This window comes from Bicyclus anynana, chromosome 14, assembly GCF_947172395.1.
Source record: "Bicyclus anynana chromosome 14, ilBicAnyn1.1, whole genome shotgun sequence".
Lineage (NCBI taxonomy): Eukaryota > Metazoa > Arthropoda > Insecta > Lepidoptera > Nymphalidae > Bicyclus > Bicyclus anynana.
This window is the reverse complement of record NC_069096.1, coordinates 9,838,753-9,858,541: the sequence shown is the minus strand read 5'-3', so window position 1 is coordinate 9,858,541 and position 19,789 is coordinate 9,838,753. Positions and strand designations below refer to the sequence as shown.

The 19,789-nt window shown below is 37.0% G+C and overlaps 1 protein-coding gene across 1 annotated transcript in view; it reads left to right on the top strand.

Moving 5' to 3' along the window:
• LOC112051822 (G protein-coupled receptor kinase 1) overlaps positions 1-19,071 on the top strand; it is a 73,813-nt gene extending 54,742 nt beyond the window's left edge. The window contains exons 10-16 of the mRNA XM_024090620.2: positions 4,397-4,538; positions 5,247-5,421; positions 6,199-6,299; positions 7,425-7,587; positions 8,576-8,744; positions 9,805-10,049; positions 10,511-19,071. Coding sequence (XP_023946388.1) covers positions 4,397-4,538; positions 5,247-5,421; positions 6,199-6,299; positions 7,425-7,587; positions 8,576-8,744; positions 9,805-10,049; positions 10,511-10,705 — 1,190 coding nt within the window. The 3' untranslated portion in view covers positions 10,706-19,071. The remainder of the gene's footprint in view (positions 1-4,396; positions 4,539-5,246; positions 5,422-6,198; positions 6,300-7,424; positions 7,588-8,575; positions 8,745-9,804; positions 10,050-10,510) is intronic.
• Positions 19,072-19,789: the final 718 nt, after the last annotated feature.

Here is a 19,789-nt window from a genome sequence, read left to right as displayed (position 1 = left end):
GACTGTTTGTTCTGAAGAGAGCTAGAAGCTAATTCGACCTTGTACAAAGAACAGAGTTTTGAAAGGGTTGAAAGTCAGTTCAGTATTCGTAAAGAATGTCCGCAAAGTAACCGCGTTTCAATAATTCCGTTATCAAAAATAGTGCATTCACTCGAGATAAGCCGACAAAATCACTGTTCCTAAATGCATACTTACTCGACACTAATACCGCGCACGTGTTAGATAGCCCTAATCTCATAAGCATGCCCCATTGCGTTAGCGAGGCTGATCTCCATAGCAGAATAGTAATAAGTACCTACATAGACAAAGTTTTAAGTAACGATTTTTGTATGAAGGAGCAAAAACAAATGCTCATATTTAATACTAGTTGTACTTCGCGGTTTTACCGGCGTAAATCCCCTTCCCGAGGGAATACGGTAGTAAAATATAGCCTATAACAGTCAGAAATAAAGGTTTTCTATTGTTAAAAGCATTTTCAAAATCTCTCACTAACTTTACGGCCTCCGTGGCGCAGTAGTATGCGCGGTGGATTTACAAGACGGATGTCCTGGGTCGATCCCCGGCTGGACCGATTGAGGTTTTCTTAATTGGTCCAGGACTGGCTGGTGGCTTCGGCCGTGGCTAGTTACTACCCTACCGGCAAAGACGTACCGCCAAGCGAATTAGCGTTCCGGTACGATGTCGTGTAGAAACCGAAAGGGGTGTGGATTGTCTTTCTACTCCTAACAAGTTAGCCCGCTACCATCTTAGATTACATCATCACTTACCATCAGATGCGATTGTGGTCAAGGGTTAACTTGTAAAGAATAAAAAAAAATACCTTTTCTAATACTCGTAGAGACTAGGCGTGCCTCGCGGTTTCACCCGTTTAGATGCCGCTCCCATGGGAATATATAGGGATGAAAAGCTAGTTAGCTAGTTCAAAATATTATGTTTTTCTGCCTATTTCCTTTCGAATAGAGGATATAGAGTCAAGGGCTCTTCCAATTTGACGTTTTCCCAGCACATTTCTGATTTGTTTCCGAAGATCAAAAAATTTATATCCAATCGTAAGGGGTCCTAATCTAATTTAGTTTCCAAGATTTGTACATATAGAAGAGATATTTTAAAAGAGCAACTGTTGAGCTTATTGCCAGCTCATCTCACCAGAACTTACCTATCGAATAGGTAGGACTGTAATACGGCCTACCTACGCCTACGTATAAGTAGCCTCTACAAATAGGCAAAGTTGACTTTTCATATGTTCTTGTAAATTAAGCCTACTTGAAATAAACGAACTTTGCTTTGATTTGTTTTTAAAAAGCTTATAAAAACAGCTTTTAATATACATAGATGAGGCTACGTAGTGTTGTACTCTAGATATTGTACGGCAATTGCGTTTCCACACAGCGGCTCTAACTTGAAGCGAAGTATCCAATCGACGTGGACAGCCATTGACTTTAACGAGAAGGTTCAAGTGGCGTGCATTTAGGGCTGCATGATCTTGTGCAACTTTTTAAAGGAATTTTTATTGGAAAGGGAAATAGCGTGATTTGGAAAGATATTTTTGTTCAGCTGTTTTTTTTACTATTGCTTAATTAATAGATTTACAAGTTAACAGCTACAATGTCCTACAAATTTCGTAGTACATTATCTTGTTCCGACGCTCAGAAATTTTCATTTCCTGGTAACTCAGTTAGCTACCAGAATCGTGAACTTTCGTAAAAAAAAAAGTTAATCGTCTCATCGACATGAAGCTAAAAAAATAACTTGATAGTAAGTAATCAAGAGACGTTATAGCCCGGTAGATATGACCTCTGCCTCCGATTCTAGAGGGTGTGGGTTGGAATCCGGTCAGGGGCATGCCTCCAACTTTTCATTTGTGTGCATTTTAAGAAATTAAATATCACGTGTCTTAAACGGTGAAACCTGTTTATCAGAGAATTTCTCTAATTCTCTGCGTGTGTGAAGTCTGCCATTCCGCATTGGGATAGCGTAGTGGACTATTGGCCTCTCATTCTGAGAGGAGACTCGAGCTCAGCAGTGAGCCGAATATGGGTTGATAATGATGAAGTAATCAGTTGTAAAAAAATGTTCTACGGATCCCTGACTATAACCAATTGTGCCAAACATATTCAATCATAAGTCGGCATGTTTATTGTTTTGCCAGCCCTGCATACATTCAAATTGTTACAATTGCAGTGAGTTCACCGCTAGACTCTCACCAATCGTAAATAGAGTTTTTAATTAAAACTAATGAAATGGCATCCTGCGAATATTATTTACATCCTCTATACGTTGCGTCCGTAGTGTTGTCATCATAAGGTCGATTTTATTTGAATAACTCGTAACTACCAGGGTTATTGGTCCCTGTGGCTGAAAGTATACGAACTAGTGGACGACTGCGTCTTCTGCTACAAATAATTGTTTAGGAACTTCATCCCCTTATTAATGCCCATAACATTAACATTTTACAATATAACGATAACTATTAAATAGTCAATGTACCAATTTTATTCATGACAAGTTTGTCCTCGACTGTAGTCTCATCATCATCATATCAGCCGATGGACGTTATTGACGGCCTGCGTGGCGCAGTGGCATGCGCGTTGCATTTACAGGACGGTCCTGGGTTCGATCCCCGGCTGGGCCGTTCGAGGTTTCCTAAATTTTCATTGAATTTCATTTGTATATGCGCGTGAATTCCCGGTATTTTCAGAAACCAAGGCGCGTTTGATACTTTAATACATAATTCTATGAGCTCTTTGCAGATATTACATCTGGATTCCATACATCCATATTGGTTTAATTATTATTATTACTCTTATAGACAAGAAGCTTGTTTTCTAGGGACATTCTGGAGTTCCGAGCGAGAATCCACAGAACAAAAAAAAGATATCAGCTGGGAATCGAACTTATTTTGAGAACCACACAACTTAGAAAACTCTAAAGCTGACTTTTTCGAGAATTAAACCAACAATAGCAATAAAGCTTGTTTTTTTAATATTAAATTATCAATTGATATTTACATATTATCTACAAAACAATGAAACTAGACACGCCTGCAACACGTAAAGTATCAAGTTATGTAACTTAATCTTCAAGCAGAACATGTTATTGATAAATGTAATGTGATTTGTAACATTGTAACTACGTCTGTTACGTAGAATTATTAAAAAAAAACACAACTGTAAAATGACACCCGGCAATTTGAAAATCGCCGTGGATATAAAAGTACACATTTTCTAAGCAAACGCGTTCCATTTTAAGCCATACCACCTACCAGCAGATGGGATCGTGAGTTTTGAGCAAGAGCTTACGGAAAAGCTCATAAAACACACAGTATTCTTTTATAGAGATGGTAATTTACTGCACAGCGTTGTTAAGTAAATTAAAGTTAAATAAAGGGAGGCAAAAGTTGACAAAAGTATGCGTAGGGAGGAAAGTCATATTACTAGAAAAATGTTGAATGTGCAAGTGGAGGGACATAAGAGGAGAGGAAGGCCAAAGAAGAGATTGGATTGTGTGAAAGATTACATGTTTGTAAAAGGAGTGGATGATGAGTTGACGAGTAATAGAGACGAATGGAATTGATTAACATATTTTTCCGACCCCACTTAAGTGGGATAAGGGTAAGGAGATGATGATGATGACAAAGGGAGGCAAAAGATAATACATTGAAAACCATTCTTAGCAGTTACAGACGGATGAAGACGTGTGACTTCGTTAGTTATTAATATTGTTCTAGTCTTACGCACATGCCCACATTATAATTAGCACAGAGGTGTGGGAAAGTGTTGATTAGGTATCCTATTATTTAACTCTTTATCACCATCTGTAGTTTTTATTATGGCTATTAAAGTAATAACAATCTATTGTGTTAAGATCATTACAAAACTAGAGTTAAAACATTTTACATTTGTTTAATAAATAGCAGAATCACTACCCAAGCTCTATCCAACTATCCGTTTGATGCCGTGATGCATTCTGTTGAGCACAACTGTTAGGTTTCTTGCTGGTTCTTCTCATTAGATTTTCGCTTTAAAGCTGTAGTAAGTGAGTAACTTAAATTAGATTGATTTGAGCTTTTAAAAGAGATATATATTGACCCCCACAGAATCAAACATACCATACCAAGCAAGATACTATATCAAAAAGAAACATACAAAATCCATCGTATCTTCGGTGTCGATCGTATGGTACCATAGACCATAGGCTAGTCGATGATGGAAGTCGGAAGGTCGCCATAGGAACTCTTAAACTAAACAGCATATACCCATCGAGTTTAGGCTCATTCTTCTTGGCACACGCTGTTACACTATATTGGTGCACCGTTATTATGTGCAACTTATTGGAAAATGTATATAAAAGTATTTATAAATATATAATATTAAGTAATATTATTTATTACTTACAGGTTTGGAGCACATGCACAAACGCCACATAGTGTACAGAGACCTGAAGCCTGCGAACATCTTGCTCGACGAGCACGGGCACGTGCGGATATCCGACCTGGGGCTCGCCTGCGACTTCTCCAAGAAGAAACCACATGCCAGCGTGTGAGTATTGCATATTTCTAGTACTAGTAGATACTTATAGCAGATTGCTTTAGAATTGAAGGCTATATTCTCCTAAAGTTCCTGAACTGTTGGTACTTAACTTTTCAATATTTATGCCCTAAGGTAGGGAAACTTCCCAAAATTTTGCCCTAATGTTGAAAGATAGCTACAATCATCAACGCATTTTATTTTCGTCCATTGTTTTGGATTGCTTGACCTAATTATGGAATCTAATTCGACTTATTGACGTTAAAGTTAACGCATAAAACCAATGACCGCTGTTTTAAAAATGGGCAAAAAGTATAGTCTTTTTTGCAATAATAATAATAAATAATTCGCACACAGAAGTTTCGTGACAACTTTCAATCTGAAACGTCCCTCTAAGCCGAATACCGAGTCTCACAGAAACGTCCTTATAGCGTCGTTCCGTTCGCCACAATCTTCTAGCCCTAAATTCGATTCTAGCTAAACTTCTAGCTCACCGAAACCTGGTTATGCTGCTGTAGCCCCATTAAAGAAGAAGAAGCAAAAGCATTTTTATATACACAGAATATATAAAAATGAATTGCTGTTCGTTAGTCTCACTAAAACTCGAGAACAACTGAACGGATTTATCTTATCTTGGTCTCAAATTTTCGTGGAGGTATAGGGAAGGTATAAAAAGTGGGAAAAATTAGAATAATTGCCTGATCGTTTGATCGTTTACAGTGGCACTCACGGCTACATGGCACCCGAAGTCCTGTCTAAAGGCACGGGCTACGACTCATCAGCCGATTGGTTCAGCTTCGGCTGCATGCTCTACAAGCTGTTGAAGGGCCATTCGCCCTTCCGCCAGCACAAGACGAAGGACAAACACGAGATCGACCGGATGACGCTTACCATGGTAAACGAAATTGTAATCAAGAGTTTTTTCATTCCATTTTTATTTTATTTTTAAGGATATTAGATTTTTTAGCCCTTTTGGTTAGTGGTACTTCAAGTTGTTTATCCCTATTTGACATTTGACAGTTTTGGATATTTTGTGTTATCTACCTACTACTACCTTACCTTGTTCACTTTGTATCAATTGTATCCTCTGAGCAATTATAGGAGGACCAGTATCGCACCCAAATTTATTTTCGGAGGAAAATAAGCTTCGATTTTGTATATACTCGTATATTGTATACTAAACTAAAAAGTTTTTGCCCGATTGTTACACCATTCGACTACACAAAAAGGATTTTTAACGGAGTTTTTTTACCGAAAAACACGATTATAACTATGAAACATCGACACTATAGAGACAGTTTTTATAATCGCATTAGATCGTTGATCATATACTTTGACAGAAAAGTAACGTCTAGCGTGGCAGGTCAGTAATTGGTCAGAGGTTGTACCTATCAGTCAGTTCAAACTCCTATTCTATATTAGATGTAGGATATCGAATCCTTTTAGCTAGTCCGTAAACACCTGTTTAGCTCTAGGATCTAGCGGTCAGTGGTAGATATTGAAAAAGCGACGTGTTTTGAAAATCCATGAATAATGGAATCGGGTTTGGGCCTTCGGTCGTGTAAATAAGCCTGAGAAAAGAGGCAATTATTGTGCACAAATTTTCTGGGAAAATGCAAAAGCTTGTCTTGTTTATTTTCTTGTAAACTATAATCTTTTTGTGTTATTTTAGAATGTGGAGCTACCTGAATCATTCAGTCCAAGCTTGAAGAGTTTATTAGAAGGTCTATTACAGAGGGATATCAACAAACGCCTGGGCTGTAAAGGACGCGGGTATGAAAGATCAATTGTTGTTATGAATTTTGATCACATTTGAAAGGTCTGTTAATTAGTTTTGGCCGGATTTTGGGTCAGATTAGAAAAGTATCGTGTTTCAAACAGCATATTAAGTCCTGTCGTGGTCACAATCAGCAGTATCTGATTGTGATCACGTTATAGTTTAAAAAATTTTGAATTAGCTTCTCTGTTAAAGGAGTGGACTCAACACTGAGACGTTATAGAATCAATCCCCCTCACGCTGGGTGATTTTGTACCCACTCCTATCACAGTTTTTACGACTAATGTGGAGAAAGGGAATATTGGTCATGATTAAGCCACAATAGCTCAACGGCAAAGAGACTCATCGCCGATAGTTGATGGTTAGATCATCGCTCGATCTACCTAACGCAGTATTTTCTGACTAGTTACTAGTTTAGAAGGGGAAAGATAATGTCAGTCATATTTATAAACTAGCGGACGCCCACGACTTCGTGCGCCCTTAGACCTCTTTAATCCAGCCCTTACTATTAGTACTATTGCTCGTAGCGTGATGAAAAGTATACTACCTGTCCGGGAGTATGAAGAATAATTGTACCAAGTTTCGTTAAAATCTGTCGAGTAGTTTTTGTTTCTATAACGAACATACAGACAGATTGACACATTTTTACTGATTGCATTTTTGGCATCATTATCGATAACTAAGCACCCCCTGCGGGGCGGGGTTATTTATTGGTGACCCGCCCGCAGGTTCCCGGCACTGACAGATTAATAATAATCATGACCACAGAACAGACAACGCTAAAAGCTAACGCTTTTAGCAATAGAAGTAGCAAGGGGGCGTGGCCCGCATACACCCGGGTGTGCGGAACAACGCAAGCGTGTCCGTGCATGTACTAGCAGTCTTGTTTTGTTCTGTGACAAAAGGAATAAATAATATTCAACTCTAAAGTAAGGGTGACATATTTCATTTTTCACTAAATATTAAACAGCCATTTAGGCCACGCCCCAGGGTACGCTGGTTTCAATACAAAGAATTGACACTTTATAAATCTAGTTACCTCTTATATCTGTGATCATGACGATGTTATGTATAATGTTACTCGACTCATGTAGTATTTAAAGTTGATGTATATTTTGTAGTGCCGATGAAGTGAAAGAGCACGTGTTCTTCGCCGGCATAGACTGGCAGCAAGTGTACCACCAGAAGTATACGCCGCCGCTGATACCGCCGCGGGGCGAGGTCAACGCTGCCGATGCATTCGATATTGGCAGTTTCGATGAAGAGGACACTAAGGGGATTAAGGTATCAATTAATTTGCGTAGACAATTAGTTTTAACCCTAGAGTGGGTGCGCTATAAGCATTTTGCCGCAGAGTGCGAGCTGTCTCCTAGCGGCAAATCGCTCAGCATGCGGCCACTAATGTAGGTGTCATATATTTTTTGTAAAGTTGATATTTTTACTATATTTTATGCTACATTGATTGTAAAAAAAACGGTTTGTTTAAAGATTTAAATAGCTGATAATTTAATAAGCCAACAATATTTCATAGAAATTTCAATGTTTCAAATTTCAAAGTTCTACAAATGACCTCAATGTCTTGTATTGAAGCTGTACTATTTTAAGCCATCAAAGTAAAACAAACATCGTTTGCAGATGTAGAAAATTTATAGATTTGTTTATTTTTCATGGTCTATTGCCGCAACGCGCCCACTGATACTGGCCGAAAAGACGTGCCCACCCTAGGTTATTTACCTTATAAGGTACCAAAGAGGTCTCTAAGCAGTTTCTGGGAGATTTTGTTAGCATATAAACTAGTCGCCCATTTTTAGTTAGCGACTTGTTTCTATAAAGATTTGGGAGTTAGAGAGGGGTAGCAATCGGTTGGCGCGAACGACTTGCTATATAAGGCGCTCGTCGTACGGTCGGCTTCAGTATGCTCGTGGCGTCCGAGCCGTCCATATTTCTTGTTGTGTAATTCTTTATGGGTTACTTGGGATAGGTGGGGAGAGTGACTTGAGTGGAAAAGAGGAGTGTTAATTGTCAAAGGCGTCTTTAACCATTCACAAGTTCGTGACTCCACTCAAGGTCATTCTCTTCCATTCTAGGGTTTGTTTTGGTTACAGTTTGATTTGTTAATTAAGTTGTTCTGACAAATATTGTAAATCATAACCTTTGTTCGTCATTGGTTTTCTTATTTTTTCAATCCACTTCTGAGTCTGCTAAAACTGGTGCATTAAAGAAATAAGTAAAAGATTCGTGGATTGGACTAATATGAGAGGTGCTATAACAGCTTACAGAGGCAGATCAGGCGCAGTACAAGGACTTCCCGCTCGTGATCTCTGAGCGCTGGCAAGGCGAAGTGGCCGAAACAGTCTTCGAGACTATCAACCAAGAGGCGGACAAGATGGAGCTGAAGAAGAAGGCCAAGCAGAAACAAAAGTTTGATGCTGATGAAAAGGGTGAGTTTTATTCATAACCAACTGGCTGCGATAAACTTCGTTCTGTCAAATGTGTGGTTTGTATGTTACTATAATGGTCGCGATTTCTACGTTTTTAGGGTTATGCGGGGTAACCCGGACCGTCTGTCCAATGTTTATAATGGGGATGATGACTTGGTTTGAATATATTGATTTTTATGATACATTCGGGTAAATAAGGTCAATGTTAACTAATTTATACATAAAAAGCAAACATTGTCTGGATATTTGCAAAATAAATAAGATTATAAAATTTCAAAATCTACTAAAAATATTTTATCGTAATTAGATGAAAATTCATACAGTTCTAGCTTCTTTACATTAAATGTGACATTTTATAATATATGAACTATAAACATAAACGCAGAAATAACAAAGATATTAGTAATTTTGTTTAAACGCCCATACAAATCTAGCGATCACTAATTGCCTACGACGTCATAAGTTGGTACCATTTTGTATGGGGCATTTTTCAGGGATACGCGGCAGCGCCGCAAATCTGACCCTTTAAATCCCTGTAGCTCCGAAAGTAATGATCGCAGATACCCTGTTACTTTTACAAAATTGCTTTAATATTAGCATACTTTTAATTTATATACAATTTAAAAAACTGTCATCATCCCTATTCAATCTTCATTGAACTCTTATAACATTATTAGCTTTAAATCTTTGACGGCCTCCGTGGCGCAGTGAAAAGACGTGCCGCCAAGCGATTTAGCGTTCCTGTATGATGTCGTGTAGAAATCGAAGGGCGTGTGGATTTTCATCCCAAGTTAGCCCGCTTCCATCTTAGTTTGCATCATCACTTACCATCAGCTAAGATTGTAATCAAGGGCTAAATTGTAAAGAACTAAAAAAGAAATCGTGTGACGTATGAATACTCGCTAGTTAAGATCCGGTTTCCGGGCTTTGCCTGAATCTTCAGCATCCAAAATCTTGAATTTGTTGGCGTTTACAATGTGTGGCCATCGCTTTTTGGGTCGGCGTCAGAATTTATAGATGTGACATCAAAAATTATAGAAATTATTCATCATCTTTTCAGAGTCAGACTGCATATTGCATGGCTACATCAAGAAACTCGGCGGACCCTTCGCCAGCGCCTGGCAGACGCGCTACGCCAAGCTGTACCCCAACCGCCTGGAGCTGCACCTGGAGAACAGCGCCAAGCCGGAGATGATCCTGCTGGACACTGTGGAGGAGGTCTCCTCGGACCTAGTTCAGATCAAGAACGAACAGTGCATCGTGCTGCGTACTAGGAACGATACTAAAATCGTGCTCACCAACACTGTGAGTACATTTGTCTATTTAGTCAAAGTCAAAGTCTCTTAACTCTCTCTTAGTCTGGATTAACACATGGGCTCACAAATCCATGGTTCCCGCGGGAATTATGAAAAACTGAATTACATACAGATGAGTCCACTCGGTTGGTTGGTTGGTTGTTTTAGGCCACTAGAGGACACTAAACCAATGAACTTGTATGAAAAGGTTGAAGAAAATGGAAGAACCAACGGCGATATGCAAGTGACAGACATGGTATATGTCTACCCTTATAGGAACAATGCGTGATGATCGTCATCATCATTATATCAACCGATGGACGTCCACTGCAGAACATAGGCCTTTTGTAGGGACTTCCAAACATCAAGATACTGAGCTACCTGCAGCCACCAGCGAATCCCTGCGACTCGCTTGATGTCGTCAGTCTTTCATGGCCATGTTGCGTGATGATGTGTCTGTATTATTTGCAGGACGAGATTGGTCTGAAAGAGTGGGCGCTGTCGCTGCGGTCGGCCCACAAATGCTCCCAGGAGCTGTTGGCTTCTATGGCGAAGAAAGCGGGCAAGATCTACGGCACGGACGGTTCCAAGGAGGGCCTCGGGATGGTGAGGCCCCAGCCCGCCGCCTCGCCGGCCCTCACGCGCGCACCTAACGGGAGCAACTAGCACGAGCTTCCCGCGCCCAACAAGGGCGCGAAGATGTTCCGCCGCTCCAAGAGCGCCGCGCAGCTCATCAAGTGAAGTGGTGTGCTCGCGTGTCGCTTGTGTGGCGGAATGTGACTATATTATTACGTGCGGTGACGTCACTGAGTGCACAGACGATACAGTGATCAGAGAACGATATTATAGTTGCCGATTAAACAATTGATAAGTCTTTCATGAAGCAGGAGTTGTTGCGCAGCTCATCAAGTGAAGTGGTGTGCTCGCGTGTCTTTTATGTGGCGGAATGTGACAATATAGTACGTGCGCTCCTAGTGCGGTGACGTCACTGAGTGCACAGACGATACAGTGATCAGAGACCGATATTAGCCTTTCAGGGAGCAGGAGTGTCGCGCAGCTCATCAAGTGAACTAATGCGTGAATGTCGTTAGTGCTAGCGCGGTGACGTCATGGGGTGCATAAACGATACAGTGATCAGTGACCGTTAATGTAGTTCCCGATTAAACGCTGATGATTTAATCTTTCAGTTTTTACTGTTTACATCTATGAAATATATGAGCGTCGCACAACTCATAAAGTGAAATGAAGTATTCGAATATCGCTTTAAATTTGAAACGTTCTACTATCACTATTGTCCACGCAAATCGCTAATATACTCTGCCTACATTTTAGTTTTGTAATAGCTATTTAACTGAAGATTGACAATGTTTAATTGAACTAGTAGAATGCCAATTAAAGATAACTCTTCCTTGCTTTTGTATAATTATTAAATCCTAATTTATTTATTATTAGATATATTTTTGGTTGCATACAATGTAATGGGATGTCATTGCGACAAAGTCTCGTCGTATTAGCAATTAGCGAGAATAATACCGATATGCGTGTGCTTCTATAGTAATGACGTCACGTATGGCGCGTGGATTCAAAGACGATACAGTGATCAGTGAATAAATGTGTTCCTGTAATTGCTGAAGGATTAATCATTCACGTATTCCCGTTAATTAGATGTATGCTCTTAGTGGATCGAGTGGTAGGCCTCGAGTGGTACTGTTGTTCGGTGTATCGCCACAAACGCGATCTTGATCGCTCGCTCGACGCCGTCGCTCTATAATATGGACTATAGCGACTATTAGGACTGCCAATTATTACTAAATAAAATATTGTTCGCATTTTTATTGTTGTAGCAATTAATCAGATATAGGGGGTGATAAAATTTAATGAAATAATAAAAAAAAACGTGTATAAATGAAAAAAAAATCCTTTACAGTGAAACTTTATTGTGGATATAAAAACTTTTGTAATTGTTTGCACCCATTACATTTTGTAATTATTATTAATGTAACATTCTGGATGTTGTATTTAACTATGTAAAAATAATTAATGACATATAAATCTTGTAGCTATAGTGATTATTATATATATGTCTGTGTTTGTGCAATAGATAAACTAAAATCGCATTCGACTAATCGTAATTGGTTAACGATAAAAGTTAGTGTCTTGACATTGTAATTCAAAAATTGAAATAACTCGTGTAATTATAGATGCTTGGAAAATTAATCTATTTATAAAACTAAAGATTATAGGCACTTCAGTTACGTCTCAATAGATGCGACCGCACTAATGTTATAAATTATGACACTTGTGTCATAAATGTTGACAGTTCTTGTCATGTGCATAAGTGTTGACGGTTCTTGTCATGTGCATAAGTGTTGACGGTTCTTGTCATGTGCAGTGTTGACGGTTCTTGTCAAGTGCATAAGTGTTGACGATTCTTGTCAAGTGCATAATTGTTGAGGGTTCTTGTCACATGCATAATATTGTTGACGGTTCTGGTCAAGTGCATTAGTGTTGACACATCTATCCTATTGCACAGTATGTATATCAATGTTATATTTGTGTTATCTATGCTAGCTCTCTTGTGCAATTTCAATAGGTTTCTAGTATCTCTTGCATATTTTGTAGTTAATTCGAGAATTTCAATTATGTTATTTATTACAAGGTACTTAAAAGTTATATTTTGTTTTCGTATCTACTGTTGCATAATGCAATAAGTTTGTTATTTATTCGTATAGAAAAATGTAAGTAGGATTATTGAAAAAAAAAAAAAAAACTCCTTTCATATTTATTATGATACATAGAGGCAATACTTTTCTAAATACCTTAGGTGTGGTATTATAACAATAGTTGTGAAAATTTAAATGATTACCGCGTATACAGCGTTTATGAATTCTATTGTAACTTTATGTTCTCATAGTGTTGAAGTTGACTTATATACAGACATTTGTATGTTTTATAACAATGCAATTTTATTTGAAAAGATGTAAGTGTCTGATGCAGATTTAGTTATTATTTTTTTTATTATTATTATTATTAAAAGTTGTAATTATTGCATAAGCAACCAAGATTTTTAGTATATGCTTTAAACAGAGCAAGGAAAAATGTATAGCATTTTTTAATATATTTCAGTAAAATAATATTATATATTTATTAAGAAACCAGAATTAGAGATTTTTATATTAATTAATCTATTTAAACAATAATATCTGGCAATAAATATGAAATATGGTGTATGTATGGTTCCCATTTGAAAGTGGTCATAGAACATTGGTTTATAATAACTTCATTGTTTGTGATACTAACTGATTGACTGTAGGACACTGGCTGCATATTTATATACAAAGTTGAGCTTTATGGCAATAGTCAAAGAGTCCATTTTACTGTACCATTACATTGGTCGATGGATGTCCAATGCTTCGTCTTTTTAACTAATTTTACATTTTTTTTAGAATTTAAACTATCATGAGCTTAATTCATCTTAATTTATTCTGAAACAGGGCTGAAACGTCGAAGTGTGCCCGTCTAATTTTAGTAGTTACTCAGTTTGGATCGTGCCGCGTTGCAAGACCCAACTCATGACTAAGGGCCCCGTGTGGGTTCGAAACTAGTCGGGTATACTTCGATGTTATTTTCTATTAATATTCCCATTTCCCTCCAATTAGTCGGGAAAGACTGTGTTAGGAGTAATTACGACAATAGACCACCGCACCGGGGCGGGAATCGAACCACCACCCCTCGGTGATGAGTCCAACCGTTGAGCTATTGAGGCTGTACTTGCTTTCAATCATTTATTAAAGCATACAATGAGTTATTATAAGTGAAAATGGATAGTTGTTCTTCTGTATTTATAGTTAGTTACATTGTATGTATGATATTGTAGTATAAATTGATGCAATAAAATTTCAATTGTACATAATTTAATATATTAGTGAAGGTGTAAAATAGGGAAATGTAAACATCCTATTAGCTAGTAAAAGTACGTACATATAATGCCAATAGATATTTTGTTCTGCCTTTTATATTTAATTAAATTAAATAATTAGTTACATTTTATTTAGAGATTCAGTTTATGTAAGGTATAAGTTATTTTTTATCTTTTTTAGGTGGTTATTCTGAACAAATAATTGTATGCTAAACTCATAGATATAGTTTTATATAAATATGTATCTATATTAACTGTAACATCACAACTTTTTTATATATTTTTTAATTGAATCATGAATTCTTATATCATTTAGATAAGATATTTTCCATATTTCGTCAGTCAGTCTTAAAAGAAAATTTAATTGAAATTTTTAATTATCTTGAACATAATCAAAAAGAGTACAGCACAGTCAAATATTTAACACAGACTGTCAAATTATGATACAGATATTTTTAACATTTGTGATTATTTCATTCCTGCCATATAATAGGTAACTTAAACCCTGTCATAACTTATACATAATAATATAATATCATCTGATTAGTTATATATAAACACTAAAGCTTAGAGTAGTTTGTGCTTTTTCATACTTCCAATAAAAACCCTAAAAATAGATAGTTTATCCACTAACATAGTTACTGTATAGTCTATTTGAATAAGTTAAATATACAAGGGCTCCTTTTTAATATATGTATATATTTTTAATATACACAATGGAAATTCTGAGTGACATCACATCGCATAGAGTGTATTCACGTAGGAAGCAGATTGCCTGCGCCAATTATGCGCTTATCAGTACTGCCCCTGTAGCCAAGTAGCACGACGATTCTCTTTCTACGATCGCAAACGCTTCGAAAACTAGAAAAATGTATAGGAATGACATTTGCTATCACGTGATCAAGATCTGTCATTCCCATACATCCCATCCCATACATTCTAGTTTTCGAAGCGTTTGCGATCGTAGAAAGAGAATCGTCGTGCCACTTGGCTACAGGGACTGGGCCTGTAGCCTGATCGATTCTCTTTCCACAATCGTACACGCTTCGAAAACTTAAAATGTATGGGAATGACATTTGTTATCGGCCGGTCACGTGATCAAGTTATCGGTCGGATCTGTCATTTCCATACATTTTTTTTTAGTTCGGTTCTGTTTTGTCACAAGTATAGAGATTCTGTACGGAATACCTGCGCCGACTATCTTATCTTTGCTAACCAGGTTCTGTAGCCATGTGACACATTCTCTTTCTAAAAACGCTAACGCTTAGAAAACTAATAAGTTATGGGAATGGCAGACCGATCGATAACTTGATCACGTGACCTGTCGATATCCAATGTCATTTCCCATACATTTTTTCAATTTTCGACGCATTTGTAGGATACGCTGGAAGATCGGCGCAGGCGACCTGCTTTCTACGTGAATACGCCCTTAAAGCAATGTCTGCGGCGCACGAAACATCTATTTGTAGTTTGAGCTCCTGTGATGGCTAGACATTAGTGCTTTTATAAAAGCTGGCACTCAGGACTTTCTCCTACGGTCGACGCATATCTGGTTAGACGCAGCGAAATGCATTTCTTACTACATACTGTTGAAATGTATTGTGTTAAATTTAAAATAATGTGGTAACTTAATTACCACAATACAATCCCCCATTTTTTAGAACGTTTGCCATATCTTTTAAATATGACCGATATTTCTGTTCCTCTTCAACTAGTCGAAAAGTACTGTGTTGCCAGTCCACCGAACCGGAGCGAGGCAGCGGAGCCGAGAAATATTAACCAATAGGATTGCACTAAATCTCCGCTGCTCTTAAGTAAGTGGACAGGGAATTGCGAGCTAGTTTAAAAATTCATATAAAAGCGGTAAGCGGAGCGGGGAAGTCATTTCGCATCGCAGCCTCTTCGCTTCGCAATAGTCCGTTTCTCCGCTACGCTCCCTCGCTCCGCTCTGGTGGACTGGCAACATTAGGAATGGGTACGACAATAGTCCAGCGGACGGGCTACCTTTCCGTAATAAGTACGGCCCCTTTACCATTGAGCTGTTGAGGGTTCAAAATAATATCGATTAAAGTCCGGCCGCTCAGAGATTGCGTTTTTGACAGGTCGTGATCGAATGAGACAAACATATTCAATTGCGATTGCCTCGTTATTTTGTCTCATCACTACAAAAACAAACAGTTCGCATAACCTTAAAACAGCGCAGTACAACAACCCTGTACGTCAGTTCAAAGTCACATCGCCCATTCGATCACGACCTGTCAGAAACGCAATTTCTGAGCGGCCGGACTTAGATAAATTCATATCTATAGTGGTTTTTTAGCAACAAATGCGCAACTTGCGTTTCGCCAGATATGGGTTGACACGTAAGAGATATTTTATGCTGTTAAATATTAGGAAACAATACTGGAATTAGTTAAATACTTATACACAATTATTCACAATGAGTACGGCTCGTCACATTGTATTAATTGAAAACCCGTATAAATAATTTTTAACATACTTTTTTATTAGAAAAAGTTATTCTATGGATCGTATTTAAATTCGTTTAATGATTCTTTTTTTTGCAAAGTCCATTCAAGTCTATTTTGTATATAAGATAATAAGTACATGTAGAAAACCTAGCTTATCTCAATTTAAAAATGCACAGTCAAGGGCAATTTGTTTTTTAGTAAGTTATGATTTTTTTAATTTTCACAGTAACATTGTGAATATGCGTGATAAATTATTTTAAGATTAAAATGTTATTTTTATTATTATTGTTTTTTAACTTGTCACTTTATGTAATTAATAATATATTTAATCATGATAGTATATTAATTAGATGCTAGTCAATTGAATTTACACTACTGGATGATTGAATTGAATTTATTTAAAAAAATATATATATATATTCATAATAGATATTTTCAGCTTGAACAGTATTATAGGTTAGGTTGATTGATGAAATTATTGTCATTTATGTGATAAAATTAAAATTTATTTAAAATGCATGAATTTACATTAAACAAATTTGCGCGAGCAACGTCTAGATATTAAAATATCTTTTTAAATATTACTCGCAGACGCCCGACGGTTCACTGGCATAGTTCCCGTTCCCGTGATAATTCGGGGATGAAATATAAGCTGTGGGACTCATAAATAACGTGGCTTTCTATTGGTAAAAGAGTTTACAAAATTGGTTAGTAGAGTTACTTCCTACAGCCTTACATACTTATATCGTTCATACAATAACTGGGATTGAAAAATGTGAGGTGCCCGTAGGAGGGTAAGGGTACCTACTATAAGACATGTTCTTCTATCTGCCTACATATATAAGAAGATAAGAAGATTCCTGAACTATTTATAACGTACGGAACCTAAGGTCGGCGAGTCTGACTTACACTTGACCGATTTTTTCATTTATATTAATAATTTTATTAATTTTATAAATAAAAAAATCGGTCAAGTTTTCGAATTAATTCAGTGAAAAGTCGTTGCTCGCGCAAAAGTGTAAATAGACGAGTGAATGTTCACAGTTGACGTAAAATCAGCCTACGATTCACTTTCAACTCCTAAAGGTACATAAATGTGTTTGACTGGCGCGCTATACGCTTATGTGGCGTATATCGACATATTTCGATATAAGATAAAGACATAAAGAGATATTTAGTTTAAGCGCCTCAAACCTACTGTGAAGACAAACATGACAAAATGTCCACCAATAGCGACAGAGTTGACCCAGTCCCATCTCTTTCGTTCCAACGCAATGAAAGAGATAGCGGTATTAATTGATTATGAAACACAGCTAAATTCACGTGATATAAGGTTGGAGTATGCCCGACTAGTTTCGAACCCATACGGAGCCCTTAGTCATGAGCTGGTTCTTGCAATGTGTCAGTTTGGATCGTGCCGCGTTCAAGGACCAGCTCATGACTAAGGGCCCTGTTTGGGTTTGAAACTAGTCGGGCATACTCCGACCTTATATCACGTGAGTTTTAGCCGTGATTCATAATCAATTAATATGAATAACACTCATGATAGTTTATTTTTGCAAATTATGAGTTAAGTCGTTAATCGCATGTTGTCACGTCTGGTGATTTATGGTTTATCTCAGGTGTGGACATTCCCTTACAGTTTGAGCTAATTAAATTATTTGTTGTCTCTTCTGAGTTTTGTTTTGTATTCTTCATCTAGTTTTGCATTCTAACCTTAATGAAATTGTGACATATGTAGGTGCCGTTGTGTATAACTTTTCCAAACGATTTTCGATCGGTCTTGTTACAGACGCATAATTCAACTACGGTTTTTATCGTCTAACCTATTTTTAATTTCTACTGCCAAGATTTTTAAAATATGTGAGAGAATTTGAGATTTCATTTGTGTACTAGTTGGCCCAAAGAATTTAATACTCCAGTTGGCCGATGGATCCACAGATTATTACAATACTTCCACAGATTATTATTATAATACAGTATTATTTGTATCTTTTATAAATCTCTATAAGATTTAGTGAATCGGATTTTTTTCAAAAGATATTAAAGATATTGTGGCTATATCTAAACATTTTGAATGTGGGCGCAAAAAAGTATAAGGCAGTAAATTTTCAAGTTAGACGATATCTTGTAAAAGAAATAAATTGAAATTTTGCGTGGTAAAGATCGCCACAGATTGGCAACTGTTTAAAGTTTATACAATAATGGCACCAGTCTAGTACAAAAACAGAATCAAAATTTGTATTGCCAATTGAATGTAATATCTCGGTCTTTTGCAGTTGTGTCACTATTCCATAGACCTGGATGCAAATACGTACCTAACTACTAATTTGAAAGCAATGCAGAATAATCAGTAGAGATTCAGATAATAGCCAAAAGTGGAGTTGGAAACATTCCGATATGCCAAATTAGTTTTAAATGGTGTAAAAATGCATTTAAGATTGTTTCTTTTTTAGCCTAACTTTGCTTTACTCAAACGTCTGTATCGCCTCTTATGATGATTTTCTAAATTTATTTTGTAGCCGTTAGAACAATGTAGCTAGATCTGTATCAGACAATGTGTTATCGTACATACCTCTTTTTAGAAAATATTTTTATTGTGAACCTACATTATGTGTAGTAAATTGTTTATTTAATCATAATGTCTTTCATTTAATGAAACCCTGTCTGGAACTCTTCCTTACTACTAAAGTTGCTGGATTCATAGCATGCGATGACTTATTTTTTTTTATAAATGCTGTAAGTTTGTCTGACTATACTACGGTGCTCATTACGTAGTAAGAATGACTCAGATGCAGTTATCTTTTATGAAATGCTATTTTATTTTTCAACATAGTCTACTATCCCTTGGCTATCTCAGAAAAGAGAGCCCATAATCTTGCCGGCGGATGGAATTGCCTTTTTCTTAGGAGTTGGAGATGATGGTCTCTTCTAGGACTGTTGTTTCGTTTCAATATCGGAATGGTGAAGTAGTATATATTAATATATTTGAAATATTAATGCAGATATCTGAACTTTGCCTGCCAGTATTTATATTTTTTACTACCTAACGAACCTCCCTCGTATATCACTAATCTGTTCATAGGCCGAGAAACTAAACGCATTTTTGGAAAATTACGAAAATCAGGCCATGAACTAAATAAATTCATAGACAAATTACATTATTTTCAATATAGATGTAATATACTGCTTATATGATTGGGATTTCGGAATATGAATTCACGCTATGAATCACGTTGGACGAATAATAATTAACGTATGAACGTTGACGTTATGAAAAGTGTAATCGGGCGAGGCTTTTAAGATGCGTGCTGCCAACTACAGGCATAGAGAAACAGTGTTTATTATTTTTAACTTACA